The 15,634-nt window shown below is 34.4% G+C and overlaps 1 protein-coding gene across 1 annotated transcript; it reads right to left on the bottom strand.

Annotated features, from left to right (window-relative positions):
* Window positions 1-1,226: 1,226 nt before the first annotated feature.
* Window positions 1,227-11,790, bottom strand: LOC103716424 (coatomer subunit epsilon-1-like). Its single transcript, XM_039132827.1, has 7 exons — window positions 11,482-11,790; window positions 11,327-11,410; window positions 7,192-7,343; window positions 3,642-3,777; window positions 3,381-3,536; window positions 3,162-3,241; window positions 1,227-1,608 (listed from the first exon to the last, which is right to left on the bottom strand). Exons 1-7 carry the CDS (start codon window positions 11,647-11,649, stop codon window positions 1,515-1,517), a joined length of 870 nt encoding a protein of 289 aa, XP_038988755.1. The 5' UTR covers window positions 11,650-11,790; the 3' UTR covers window positions 1,227-1,514.
* Window positions 11,791-15,634: the final 3,844 nt, after the last annotated feature.

Consider the following 15,634-nt stretch of genomic DNA (forward strand, 5'->3'; position numbering starts at 1 on the left):
GAAGAGGATAAGGTAGTCTCAACTCCCAATTATGAAGCTGAGCTGGAATTGTTGAGAGATTTAGAACAAAGCAAGTTAGCAAGCTAGCTAGATAGCGCGAAGAACCAACGTTAGGCAAAAAAGCAAGCCTGCAGCCAATTCGAGAAAGGCTAGAGCAGAAGAGAAGATTTTTTACCTGTTGACCCTCTGATGCAGCTAACTATGACTCTATCCACACATGATACTTGAACCTGACCCTTATAAGTCAAGTTCAAGTTACACCTTAATTATAATAATAACATAATATACTATTAACTATATAATGTATTATTTTTTATATATGAATAATATTAAGATATATTATATATTATTTTGTAAATATAAATATTATTCAATATTATATTAAACACTAATTATTATATTATTTCAATCATATTGTTATATTTGAATATTATGATGAATTATTAGTTTCTGTTTTTACAGAATCTTTATTCAAATGAAAATAGCTTTCTAGCATGTCTTAAATAAAGTTTTTGCCCGAAAGCTTCGAACCGAAGCTTTTTCAGCAATAAACAACTTTGCCCCCAGCTTTTTCATCAGCTTTCCTGTACTGGATCACCAGAAGGATCATAGGGAATCTATGTTGAGTGCCCAAGGTTTCAAATGCCGATGACACCCAATTAGCATAAGCCCCAATAATCACCATAGTTGCTAAAAGAGTGGTAATATCCCCAGAGCTGATTTTGTTATTTCCAGAGCAATAAATATTAACTACCAAGGACATTCAAAGTGCTGCGTTGCTCTGTGTGTGTGTGTGTGTGTGTTGGGCGCCGTGTTCTGAAAACAAATAAATTAACTCTCGTAATATCTGACACTTCACAAACAATACGCAGTTCTAATGCCATGAGCTGAGATGGATAAAGATGGAATGAGGCAAAGTATTGTGCATAGAACCAACTGAAATTTAAGATGCCTTCACCAGATTCTTTCTCTAAATACGTTCGAGTATAAAATAACCTACCACTTCACAAACAATGGAGACCAAACCAACAACCAAACAGGACTTAAAGATGAAATTGCAGACCTTGCGCCTTAAACAACCAGCTGCTGTTAGCCTGTTTATAACTATGGTCATTATTGTTATATGGAGACACAACGAAGCTATTCCTCCCCATAAAAGTTCACATGGCAAGTGGTGTGCTTATCCATCTGGAGAGTTAACAACTGCGGCCAGCCTGCTGCCACAATGGAGAAAGAAATGCTGTTTATCCATTACCAGTGCAACTATTAGAGCATTATGATATCCGTATCATTGAACAAGAAGTTCTGATAACTAACAGGCTTTGGTTAGAGTATATTTCACCCAAATGGAGGAGCCAAAAGCGATGTTTTCAACAAATTCGTTGAGAAAATCATATTCCCCACACAAGACACTAACAAAAAAGTAACCCCTGAATCGTACACTGATATAGAATGATCAAAAAGAACAGAGATGAAATTATGTTCCACCAGCTAGAAACTGCAATATCAAGCGCTCATGCAATTGATTGAACAGCTCTCTCAAAGCTATCTTCAGCAGAAGAGGCACGCTGAACAAGCACATGATCAGGATGTGACAGCTTCAACTGGCTGCAGAAGCAAAAATAGCAACTAAATTCAGCAGCACTCAACTTCGGGTACATTAAGGTGGAGAATTTGCTTAAAATAAAAATATATAGTAAGAATGAGGATGTTACAGGCAATTATTCTTGGAGATCAGGCAAAGCAGTTAGGCCTCGCACTGGATGCCTAAAGGCGAAGCAGGCATTTAAAGCTACATGCAAACCATGGCAAATGCCCAAATGCCTATAGTGCATCTAGCATCATAGACAAGGCCAAAGAGAGCAACATCCGAAGCTCAGTTGAATGAGAGCTTTTCATATGTTCTGGTTTCATTGCAATATGATTTTCATTATTAATATTAGCATAAATATGAAAAATTTATCATTCTAAGCACTTACAGTACAATTACAACGGATTGGCAATTTGGTGTTGATTTGTATATAAATGGAAGTAACAGTAAGAAATTTAATCATGATGCTTTCTTGCAGCTCTTTTCCTGAACTATTCCTGTTTCCTAGAGCTTTATTTAATATCACAAAAAGAAGACCGGAGATTAGAGGTTAAAGATCAACAAAGTTACAAATTAGATGTAACATTATGGCTCTATTAAACAGGGAAAACATCTCATGTTCAAATCCAATTTATACAAAATTTGATCCACTGAAGGAGGCTATGGAAGAGATTCCTTGACATGACATAATATATCCTCTTGTTAGATACAATTCTTGGAAGATGTTTGGCAATTGCCCAGTTACAAGTACCTGGGTTCCACTAAATTCCAATGGTCTGCATATGCATGGGTAAAGTTCAAAGAAAAGGTTATGAAGTTCCGATCCTAAAGTAGACATCCACCAATGACAAGCAAGTCATGTTCAAACTTTAAAGATGGGAAGGAGAAAACTGAAAATATTTCCCATTCCAGATACCATACAACCAGTTTTTCATGGACATGATAACAAGAGTCAAATAAGAGTGCCTCAGAACGTGAAGGAAGAAGGTATAGTGACTCATGCATACAAGTAAAATCTCATCAATAAATACAAACATATGTATCAACATCTTATCAATTCATACAAAAATCATGCATGGCAAAGGCGCAAACTTTTTAGAATTTAACGAAAAGAAATTTCTTTTTGCTTGCTTTTGTTCTCATATCCATCATTTCTATGCTTTTTAGCATGTTTTAAGAGCTTGCCTTCTCCTTTACATTTCTATTTATTAAAAAATAAAATAAGCTTTGTGTATTCATTAGAGTCAGCAAACAAGGAGTGCCACAAATAAAAATAAAGGGTAAAAGCTCAAGAAGTTCTTAGATGAACATTTTTTCTGAAACCTGCAAGACTGGTTTGACTTCCCAAGTTTCATATCCAACTTAACACCTCAAGATTTCCAGTACAAGAGCAACATATGGTTGATTTCATGCTACTGAATGAAATTACGGTTCAGTAAAATCAAAGTAGGGATTCTTCCCAGCACATGACAATTTTGTACAATTATGTGTTTAGAAAAAGCAAACCGGAAATGCATGCCATTTTTAGATTTTTATATTCAATTTTTCATACAGCATTACACTCACGTACTTGAGGTATCGAGCTGCAGATTTGCCCAGGTGAAGACTGCATACAACTAGGTTGGCCAGTGTTTCTGCATCTTTGGCATCCTGCACAAACCATAGAACAGAATTTTTTGTTTCTAAGTCATAGTGCAGCATTGTCCTTTACAAGTCTCCGAAATAAAGACAATACATAAACAAAAGCAAGGATTGTATAAAAGCATAATATAGGATGTTAGAAGCTTACCTTGTTGAGTGATTCAAGCAATAGGGATTCAGCTTCGTCAAAGTGCCCCATGTGCATACAACAGACAGCCTTACCATTCAGAATCAAAGGAGTCATCTGGTTCTTCTCAGAGAAATCTTGGAAGATAAGATATGCCTCCTGCATCTTTGAACCACCCTGACATATCAAAGCAATAATATTAGGATCCATATTAAATAGCTAGGAATATCTCAACACAAACAGATATTCAAAAATAAATAAATAAAAATAAAGAAGGCTTACCACTGCCAGGTTTACCCATGCATTTGCAAGTTGTGTCAGTGTATGGTCTTCATCAATTTGTAGCATGATCTTCAGTTGTTTCTCTGCATAGTCTGACCTGTGCATCTTAAGGTATATTTGAACATTCAATGCATGCCTGGAACAAGAAGTTTGGTCAAATCATTATAGATTTAAGAGCTGTTTAGTGGCAGTCATTAGAATGCGTGGCATCGAAAAAATCAATAGTTGCCAGAGCCAATAATATCTTTTTTATGCTCTAGCACCTGTCAATATACTCATGGCATTTACATGCATTAGCATGCCTATTCGATATACATCATATTATTTCAAGTGCATCTATTGTTTGAAACATTTCTCACATCATGATCTGTACTTTTGTTTCTTCCACAAAAGCCAAGAGCATAACAGCATAGAAGTATTAGAAGTTAGAAAAGAAAACCACTTTGGAATATAAGTGTGAAGTTGCATACAGGACTAAAAGAAATAAATGAATGCACTAGGAAATAAGTGAAATTGTAGCATGAGCTGCCTCTCTATAAAATATGCAGAACTACTACTCTGTTTCCATTGATTTGAATGAGCTTGACAAAAATATAGAAACTAGAATCCAACAAACTGCTAATTCTTGGCAACATAAAAAATTAAGCAGCCCAAAAAAAAAGTTTGCAATCCATAAATTTGGGTATTGAAAGGAGGGGGAGGGGGTCTTAGCTAAACTGGTTTAACATGCTCAGGTGAATTCAGTCACAGAAATGGCGCTACTAATTGCAGAAAACATAGTTCTCCAAGGTTTCTAAGCAATGCTTCAAGGCAAATAATAAGTCAATGACTGGAGTTGCATGCAGGAAGCACTTGGATCTATCAAGTTTAGCTTAAAGGGCAAAGGCACATATTAGGTGATATATCATGCCTGGAACACAATGGCTTTGTTGGTTCTATCCTATCCATTATTCTTTTGTTTCATTCATTCATTAATTAACAAAAAGAATCAAATAATAAGGAAATCAATTAGATCAACCCACTGTTATCACTGTCAAAGAAACACATGAAGGATCAACTGTTACACAAGCACTGAGAATCAAATATTAGGTAAAAAAATTGGGACGTGAATTTCTTCATTTTATGACTACATATTCAATTATAACTTATCAAAGTTCAATATCTATGGTAATATCCAACATGGACCAGTATTGATCAATATGGACTCGTATATACCCTAAACAAGCCCTAGAACATCTAGCATAGTAGAGTACAGAATCCAGTCTGTTACCAACAGACAATAATCTTATTCCTTAGAATACATCATTCCATTCACATTATTGTTTGACCTAAGAACAAATCCCATGTTATTGCCTCCCACCAGTTGGTGAGCAAAGTAGGCAATCTAACAGTGTGAAGTTCCGGAACCTACATGTGATTGAAAATGAGTATATCTTTGGCAAGACCCAAGAAATGTATTGATTTGTCTTGACATGACTATTAGCTAAAACCCTGAAGTTGTGCCACCCAAGCCTAGGCCAGGAAATGGGCTCGGGCCGGGCTTCAGGCTAGGCCCGAAAGAGTTTAAACCAGGTTTGGGCTTCAATATAGAGCCTATTTGTTTTTTAGGCTAGGCTCGGGTTTGTCAATGGCCCAGCCCGAGCCCGAACAAGGCCCGAAATGGAGAACGAATTCAGGACCGAATCAATTTATTTTTGTATATTGTTATTTAAAAAGAATAATGAGAAAGTAAAGGACAAACTAAAATAGATTTAGCTAAGAATAATGTATCATGTATTATTTACTTATGTTATAGGAGAGAGCCCAATTTTTAACTAGCTCATTTACTTGTGAAGCAATATTATAAAATATTATATTTTAATTGAGTTTGGGCCGGACCTATTTTTGGCCCAAACGGGTAATTCAAGCCGGCCCAATCGGGTTCGGGCCGGGGCCAGGCTCGGGTCCGGCTCGGGCCTGAATTACCCAAAAATTTTCAAGCCTAAGCCCGGTCTGAAGCCTAAAAAAAAAATCGGGTCGGGTTCGGATAGGGGCATGGCTCGGCCCGGCCAGGCCTACTTTCAGCGCTACCCAAGCCCCACCAACAAAAGCAACAATAATTTAAGCTAACCACCATCATTTAAATGCATCGGCGGAAACATAATCTTAAAATATGTATATTTATTTAAATTAGTATCCTTGCTACATATCTTATACATAAAAGAGAATGTTAACTTGTTCTAGAATTACACAATGCATATTGATACTTAAAGTTATATTACATTAATGAAACAATTTGGTTATATTCATGTCTAGAAAAATTATTGAATCCACAATTATCCCTCTCTTTTCAATGGAAAATTAGTCCGATCACAAGATCTCAAATAGAGTTTTATCAGGTTTAGGATGGGCCTAAATCAGATTGCGCTTAGGCCAATCAAAGTTAGTTGTTGACCAAGATGGATTTGTATTTTTAGGCCCACAGTATATTCAGGGCGACATATGGAAAGTGATGACTTGCTCATTGTTTTTATGGTCTTATTATCGATTTAAAAAGAAAATAAAAAAGAAATGAGTAATCAGCTTCACCTGAACCCTACCTCGCAAGCCCTCCTCACAGTTCCCCTTCCCCTCCACTCTCCTCTCTTCCGTTCTCAATCTCCACTCAACTCCCTTCAACCTACCACCATCATGCTCAACCTTTCTGCTACATATGCTGGCCACAGGCATGGAGCACCATCTACCCTAACACATCTGCTACATGTCTAAATCCCCAACCCCAAGCTCTCAATTTGTCTCCCTGCTCCACCCTTAGTTTGTCTACTCACCTCGCCTATCTTCCCACTTCCACCACTACTTTATGCCCAATTTCCATATCCTGGATCCCAAGAAAATGTCATCCTTCTTTACTGTTGTGCACTGAATCTGACTGCATGCCTCTTGCACAGAATGTCCCCCTCTCCTCCCAACACACACCCAGAAAAAAAAAAAGAAGAAAGAGAGGTTGGGTCAAAATCTGGCCAAGACTGTCTTGGGCTTTGAGATTCAGGACAAAGCTTGGACAGTGCTCGAGCTACCTTTTCCTGACCAAACCCCTGCTTGTCATCAACCTTAACCTCAAGGTCGTACGATGCGTTCAAGATGTGTTAGTATGAAACCAAAAGACGTCCTTATGATCGTTATTTGTGAGGATCCAACAGTAATCCTAGTCTATTAAGGGCCTTTTTCAAGTGCTTTGTAAACCAATGGGGGTGTTGATTACTTAACATCCAAATAAAAGGTTGCACCAAATCAGATTGCGATGATAATAGTTATAAGTCCATCTTTCCTACATGAATAGTTTAATAAATAATATCTACTTTTCATGAATACAGTAATATTTAAAATTGTTAACAAAGAGATATCTAACTAGGATACTCAATAATTTTACCAGAATATAGCCAATAATTAATAATTCTCTTGCTGATAGGAATCATTGCAACTACATTGCCACATCCTAAATTTCAAAACTCCACTGCCATATATATCATATATAAGAAAATATCTTCTTGTAAAAGGGTTTGGGACTCACAATTCCATTGTTCCTCCAGAGTTGGTGTACTTAAGAGCCTCGATGTAGTTCTGTTCATGCATGTAAATGATCCCAGCAATCAGTCGAAGAGCATGGTTGTTTCCAATTGCTGCATCATTCAGCCACTCTTGGAGACTTGCAATTGCAGATTCCTTAAGAATAAAAGGCAACAAAAAAACCTTATGAGAATCAAAAATTGCCGAGAACAAGCACACAAGAAAGACCAAAAAGCAAAGGTGCGAACAAGCACACAAGCTATAATTCAAGTGTGTATAACTGTATATCATTATGCACATTAAATGCAATAAAGATACAAAGGTTAAAACCTTCAACAAAAATAAAGGAAAAAAAATGAAAAAAACAGCACAAAAATGTATGAATCACAAGACTGGACATTTACAAGCAGCAAAATTGTTTGCTTCCTGAGATCCCAAAAACATAAGAAATCAGCAAAAGCCTCCTACAAGCCTGTTGTCATGGTGTTTGCCATCAAATCTGCGCCCCCCCCCCCCCCCCCAAAAAAAAAAAAAAAAAAAAAAAATCCTAACGAAGTTAAATTGTTATTCCATTCTCTTAAAAAAGATTAAGAAGATTGATCCTCCTAGACACAGTGGATGTGTGTGTGTGAGAGAGAGAGCGAGAGAGAGAGAGAGAGAGAGAGATTGTGTTCATTAAAATAATTCTCACACTGACCCAATTTAGAGCACTCACCATTCCCCTCTCCAGATCTGAGTATTCCTATTTCCCTTAAGAAAGCCAATTTATCTCCCATCATATCAAATTACTTAAGTAACATTCAGAAGAGAAACTAAACATGCTTTAGATGTTCACCCACCTCGCATTTTTGCATTGTTTTTCAAAGGTAAACAGTTCATTAATAAAACAAATGAAAAGAAACCTACGATCTTGCTAGCAAAAATTGCCAAATAAATATCAATCAAAATTTAAATCTAGTACACAAGAAATCATGCAATCAGCATCATCCATGTCAAGCTAGATGAGCACATGAATGCAGACAAGCAAGGAAACTTTGATGAAAAGCCCTAAAATATAAACAAGATTTAGCACACATGGTAGAGTAAAACACAAGAAGAATGCCACCAATGTGGGCAAGAAACTAAACATGGGACATATGAAGATTGAAAAGTTTCCTAAAACTGAATTATTTATATGGACTACCAATCCTAGTTGATCAAGAAATCCACAGATAAACTAGAAGTAAATTCAGAACAATTAAAACCATCAACATAGGTTAGGACCTAGATAGTTGGGAGGCCTTGTCAACAAATCATTGAGCTGGTTTGCAAGCTTCTGCACAAGATGACAAGCAATTTCAGAATTCGTATTCTGAAAAATTGTTAGGTGGCATTGCAAGTCAAAAAAAGAACAATCACTATTATCTGCCTGCATAACATTCTTAAAATATCAAATTTTCAACCAAATAAAGTAGGGATGACAAATTACACCCTCTTATTGACAAACTGAGCAAATGGAAGAGATGCTAAAGTTGACTTACAGTATAGGCCTCCCAAGAGTTTCTAAGAAATCCTTATCCCATTATCTAGAAAATATCACAAGATGATAGTAAAATCAAAGGATTTTGAAATTCTTTAGTGATATTAGGTGGTGGATTTTGGTATCTGGTTGTTCATGCAGCTATAATTCAAATCATACTAGGGCAGCCTAGACCACCATACTTTGCAAAGCTGAAGAAAAAAATCTGCTAGATAAAGAAGGAGAAAAAACCCTTTTTGGATTTAGACCATTTTATTTTAGCTCTCAAGCCAAGAAAAATGATCAGAATTAAATGGATGATTAAATTGTTAAAGTCGAGAATAGACGAACAAATTTGGTGAAGATTGTTGTATTGTTGGTCAATGTGGTTTAGAAAGACAAGTTTTCATATGAGTTTCTCTATGAAGACCAGAATTTAAAGTTTTAACAAGAGTAAGAAATCAGTCTCTAAGTCTTTACAGGAGCCTAGTTCATTAATATGCCTTTTTTTTTTGGTTGGGGTGGGGGGGGGGGGGGGGGGGGGGGGGGGGGGGGGGGGGGGCATGAAATAAAAAACTAAGATCTATACATTTTAGCTAGAACCAATCAGAAACCATGGTCAATTTTGTAACTTACAGCCAAAACTAATTTAAGGGGTGGTCAAATATATATTAATCATGAGGGCACTGTTTATGATTCCTTCATTTCATTGAATACCATGAAGCATTTTTCTCAAGATTGCACTCAAATTTGGGAGTTTTATGAATATTTAAAAATATTGTCACTTTAGGTGAAAAAAATAAAACTTAGAGAAAAGTATGTCTTTTGGCACAAGTCTGGATACCCTAGATCTCAAATATCATAGGCATGTGATTCCTTATGTGCGAAATTTTCATCAAATGTTAAGAAGATATGCTACATATTAATTGATGTGGAACATGATTTTTTTTTTAGTTTTTTATTGAACGAACCCCTATTTGCATGAAACTACCAAACAATAAAACAAAATATACTCAGCAACAGAATATGTTCTAAAACAATATTCAATGGATTTTCTTGATCTGTTTTATAGTTTTCAGTTTATAAAATTAATTTGGAACTTTTTATATTTTTTAGCCAAAAACTGTCGCAATTAAAGCCAAAACTATAAATTAGACCCAAAAATCAAATCTTCTAAGGCCCATCCAAAACCAAAACCAAAAAAATCAAGTTATTAATCTTTGGCAACGTTTTACCAAAAAATATAACAATTGCCAGCACCACTTATTTTTTTCTTCTTATCTTTATTCAAAAGACAATATCAATCTATAACTAGTTCCTATGCTATATATGTTACATTTTTTCCATCTTATAAGTAAAAAGACCAACATTAATTAAGGAAACTGAGATTTTTAAAGATAAGGCATAAAAAGGGATATTCCACCTTTTTCCTGGCTAGAAAGAAATAAGATTTGATTGACGCATATTAACAAAAAGGGGAGTGGGAAAAGAAGTGACCACGTTTTTTAATAAGAATAAGGAATTTCTGCTATCATGTCCTAGTCTTCTGATTGTGTGTAGAGATAGAGAGAGAGTAGATTGATATTTCACCCTACCAAAAAACGTTAGATATTCATTTTCCAATAATATTAGAATTTGTTGAGATGATTTGCAGCTTCATTTTTGAACAAATATGCTATAAAGGCAATTCAATAATTTTAAGAAGCAAGCCCAAAATTTTTTTTTTTTTTTTTTGGTTTCAAGAATTGATGAAACCCCCCTGCTTAAGATTACTGTGACAGCATGCTCTTCAACAAGGACAAAGAAAGGAAAAGTAGAAACCTGGTGCTATTACATAAGAGGTAAGAAAATATATGTAAACTTAATGTTAGCTAAAGATAATCAAAAATCTGCCAAAGTTGGGCATTCTCTTCCTTGAGAGAGAAAGGGAAGTGACTTGAAACGTGTGGCAGGTGAATCCAAACCATTCTTTCCAGAATCAAGAGTGGGTATAGGAGTGATTCAGATGTAGGACTGGGGAAGCAGAGGACAACTCAGGAAATTTAGATTAGTGAAGAACTTGAAAAGCAGGTGCAAGAGCCAGGATCCAAAGAGCTTGAATAGTGAGTGTAGCACCATGGCAAAAGATTTCTGCCACTAAACTTGAAATAGGAGCAAGATACAGCTGAGAGATAATGCCTGAATAGATGAAGCCACAGATAATTTTGATAAGTGGGAAGCATCTAGGGAACTCTTGGGAGCCACTAGGTAATTTCTTAGTAGTGATTCTTTAATATTTTGCAATATTAATAAGTTTTCGTTAATCTCCCCAAGTCTTTATTTGTTCTCTTCAATTCTTTAATTCGCAACACATCTCACAAAGTGAGAAACAACCATTCTAATTGAAAGAACGAAATGCTGCAGTGAAACCTTCAACTGAAACATTCCCAAAAACTTTCCATCGTAATAATAATTCGACAGTGCCCCAGAAAAATATCTTGAACGAAAATTTCACATCAGATCACAAGAAAATACTAGAGATGAAGAAATCCATGAGAGATCAAAATAGTCATGGATTCAGACCTCCAGATCCGAACAAATTAAACCACGAGATCTGAAAAAAAAGTCCAACCAAATCGAGATCGGCTGCCAGGAAACCAACCTTGTCTCCGGCGAGGTAGAGGGCGAGAAGCTTGACGGCTTGGAGGGCAGTGGGGGCGGAGGAGTCGATCTCGTTGATGACGAGCTGCAGATGAAGGAGATCAGAGAGGGAAAGAGGAAGTGAGATCGAAGATCGGGAGGAGAGGGAGAGGGGACCTGGTAGGAGCCAAGGGCGATATAGGAGCGGTAGACGATGGAGTCGCGCTCGACGGCGTCGTCGGGGGAGAGGCCCGGGATGTCGCTCTTGTTGATGGCGTCCTGGTACGCCCCCAAGTAGAAGCTGTTCCGGAGATTGAAGAGGTGGTCGGGACCCGACGACGCCATTGCCGGCAATTCGAACCAACCAACGAACGAACAAACCACGGAGAGCGAGCGAGAGAGGGAGAGGAGGAAGAAGAAGAGGAGGGGGTCGAGAGATCTGGTTTTGGCGATCGCTTTCTGGGAACAAAACCCAAATTGGCGTTTTACCTGGCTTAGCCGACCGGATGTGCGTCTGATGAGAAAAAATAATATTAAAAAATTAGATATTTCTTATTTGTTTGTAATTCTTTTTAATTATTTCATATTTATATACTCCAGCAAATATAATAACTAAATATTTCCTTATCTGCATATAGTTGGTATTTCTAATTTTTTTCTAATTTATTTACTTTCACAAATTTGTTACTGTGGTATTTCCTCTTTGTTTACAACGTGAATTCTTTTTTTCTTGTTTCTTTATTATCATAAATGATGGTGAGAGAATAATATAGAGAGGATTTTTTTAGTATCATCTCGTTAAAAATGGCATGCTTGATTTTTTTTTCTTTATTTATTTGATTTTTTATTTCTATTATTTATTTTTATATTATATTTTCTTGGGTATGTCTTGTAACATTTTTTTTTTTTACTTTGCCTTATTCTTATGGAATCCAGGATTTATTTATTTATTTATTGCTATGGTTATAATTACATAAACTTTTCTTATTAGTCTAAAGTAAGAATTTTATGTTTTTCTTTATATATATATAATCATGATTCTCTAAATAATTTAGAAGAGTGGAAAGATATATTTTGCAAATAAAAAATGATAAACAAAATTTGCATGGAATATTCCTAGTATTGAAAATTCATATTTTTAGTATAGTAGAGATTGTTTAATGATAACTAGTATGCCTAAAAGATTTTACTAATAACTATTATTGTCCTGGTTACTTTGTTTAATAAGTTTGCCACATATATTCAAATTTTTATTTGGATGGGTGTATGATGCATTTCTTCTAGATTATTTTGATAAAATTTACACTAAGAAAATATCTAAACCTCAAAAAAAAAAAATCCATTGAAGTAAATATTGAAAGTAAACATGAAGTTGAGATAACAATGGTATGTTGTATTTTAGTTTGACTTTAATTCATATTTTAATTTGTTTATCTTATTTTATGTTAGATATTGTTGATAAATATGACTACTTACCATCATCTATATTTTGTTTTAAAGGACATATTATAAATCTACAATTAGGTTTAAAATACATTATTCTCCTAATGGTCTTTTACAAGCAGGTAAAGCTCTTTTTTGTAATTTGAAACAAAAATTCATGCTTGAACCATTCTAACAAATGGATCTATACTACTTGATTTTTGTAAATGAAAACTGTAAGTAATGCCTCGATGAAAAATAAGTCCAATATATAGATGATTTATTAGACAATGCTTTGGTATGTTTGTATGGAAAGGGGTTAATTAAAATATTTCAGAACTTTGGATTTTTAAATTCATATTAACCTTCTAGATCCTCACAAAAAAGTTAAAAGGTTCCTGCATTATGGTAGAAAAAAATAAAAACTTTCATGTTGTTATTTTTGGTGATTATGTAAATTATGAAACCAATATGACTAGAGATATAAACATAAGTGAGAAAGTAAATAAGTAAACAAAAAAGAGTAAGCAGTGGAGAAAGTAAACAAAAAGGTAGCAAGATAGTAAGGTTAGTAGATAAATTTAGAAATAAATAAAGAGAGTAATAATTTAATAAGGTTACTGAGTTAATAAACAAGGAAATTAGAAAAATATTAATAAAAAAGTAAATAAATAAACAATCAAATAAGTAGAAAGAATTGAGTAAGAAAGAAGAGTGAAAGAGAGAGAAAAAATATAAGGAATCTAGAAGATCTTGTAAATTGCTAGCACTAGAGAAGATTTTCCTTAGATTTGAAAAAAAACCAAAGCCCTAATAGTAAAGAGCCTCCCTCGTAGCTCTAATAAGGTAGATATTATTTTATTCATTTAATAGTGATTGTATAGAGTATTTGGATTTATAAGAGATGGGTGAGAGGATGGGTATCCAAAGGCTTTAGGGTTTGGAGACTTAGTTAAAGTTCTAATGTTACTAAAAACAAGGGTTAGGAAAGAGAAGAGAGCTAGAATTATTTTAAAAATTGGGATTTCAGCACATGAACCGTGTTTCTACAAATTATTTCAAATTTTATAAGTTCACAAATTCTTCCTTAACTTTAGAGTACCACCAACTATTATTTGTTGTCTTTTCTTTTTGCACGTTGAAATAATTTCAAATATTGAAACTCGTGGCTATGCTTAACACTGATTCTTCTTTTTTCTAAATAAATGAAGAAAAAAGAGTAAAAATATATTTTTGTTATCTTTTACTTAAAAACTTTATTTTTAAATAATTCTTTCACGAGAATATTGGCTTAAAAATCATCAAGGTACCAAAACCAAGATGGAAAGAAACCATCTTGAACAAGGAACATAAAACCTCATATAAAATAGATAGATATGAAAGTAATTGGCATGCAGTGGTGTTAAAATATATTCATCTAAAATATTCTTAAGGGAGCACTACTAGAGAAGTCAAGAAATAGAATTTTTAAAAATTTTATACTTAATCAGGTTAAAGGTGGAACTTGGTCGTAAGTCAAGCAATTGCACAAATTGATAATTCAAAAAATAAAAAATAGAAGTTCGAGTGCTATAGATTAGAGAGGGGCTCTTCCACATGCAAAATGTGGAAATAATTCTGCATCTTTAGAGACTTTAGTGGGAAGATTTATTTTGAAAAATATAATTTTTTTAATTAAAAAAGATAACAAAGCTTTAAGTTGGAGAAAGATGGTTCCATAACAAACTAGAGGATCGAAAAGTGCAAGAGGCAGTCTAGATGACTAGATGTTAGGATTTTCTATTATAATATATAAGCTAGCTCTGAAATATGACTCGCTTTCCATGTATGCATTGGAAAGTTGTTTTGGGTTAGAGTTTCAAACTCATAATGGAACATGAAAGATTACATGATAGCAAGTGAATCCAAAAGCTACAATTCTAACTTCCTTTAAAGATGGTATAAGACCATAAAATTATATAACCAATGAACAATTGGACTTAATTCTAATATCCAGGCAAGAAAAGTAATTTATACAAAGTATGCAACTATAAAAGAGTAAGATAAGCTATAAGTGGACTTCACATGTGATACACTCGATAGGATTGATTTTTCTTTTATTTTTTTCCAGGAGAGTCGGATTGAACATTTTAACTGGACCTAATTTCAATATTACCACTATATTATATTTGGTGTTTTAAATCTAATCGGAACTCATTAATGGATAGTTCAAAACCATAGATATATGGAGATTTAGGATAATCTAATTTCAATATGTTAGTGGCTTATGGGTAAAAATTTAAGCAGAGAGTGGTCATGCTAGCACTTTTAAAATTACAATATTGTTTACTAAAAAAAATAAATTGAAAATGGTGCAAGTCTAATTAGATCACATAACAATCATTGGATTATGATATATAGATCTTAGGTTCATGATAGTCACAAAGATAGAAGAGATTATTAAGTCGAGTATTTTTTATTTTTAGATAGTCTCATGAAACTGATCTAGAAATGTATTCCTTCCTGATAGTTTAGGTGAGCTTTAGATGCCAAGATTAATTAAATAAAAATTAAATATCACGATTTCTTTAGCATAAATATCTATGCTTCTATATATGGTGTGTGGGTATATATATACACACACTTAACTACATTTTGGAGGAACAAAATGTTGAAAATCCGGCAAAACAACAAAAGAGGTAAGGTCTTGCTCAGGTCTCTGGTACTAATCCAATAGATTTTACCAACTTGTGCAGTTGGCACTCTTTTATCTCTTCCCTATGAAATTTCATTCATCAAATAAAGAAATAACAATACTAAAAAACATAAAGGATATGAGCCAACCCCTTCATATGTTATCATATTTATTTGAAGTTTTGGAACAAAACCTTCAAGGCAGATGGAATTCGCAACCATCTCCTCCCGCGTG

Source organism: Phoenix dactylifera, chromosome 13, assembly GCF_009389715.1.
Source record: "Phoenix dactylifera cultivar Barhee BC4 chromosome 13, palm_55x_up_171113_PBpolish2nd_filt_p, whole genome shotgun sequence".
Taxonomy (NCBI): domain Eukaryota; kingdom Viridiplantae; phylum Streptophyta; class Magnoliopsida; order Arecales; family Arecaceae; genus Phoenix; species Phoenix dactylifera.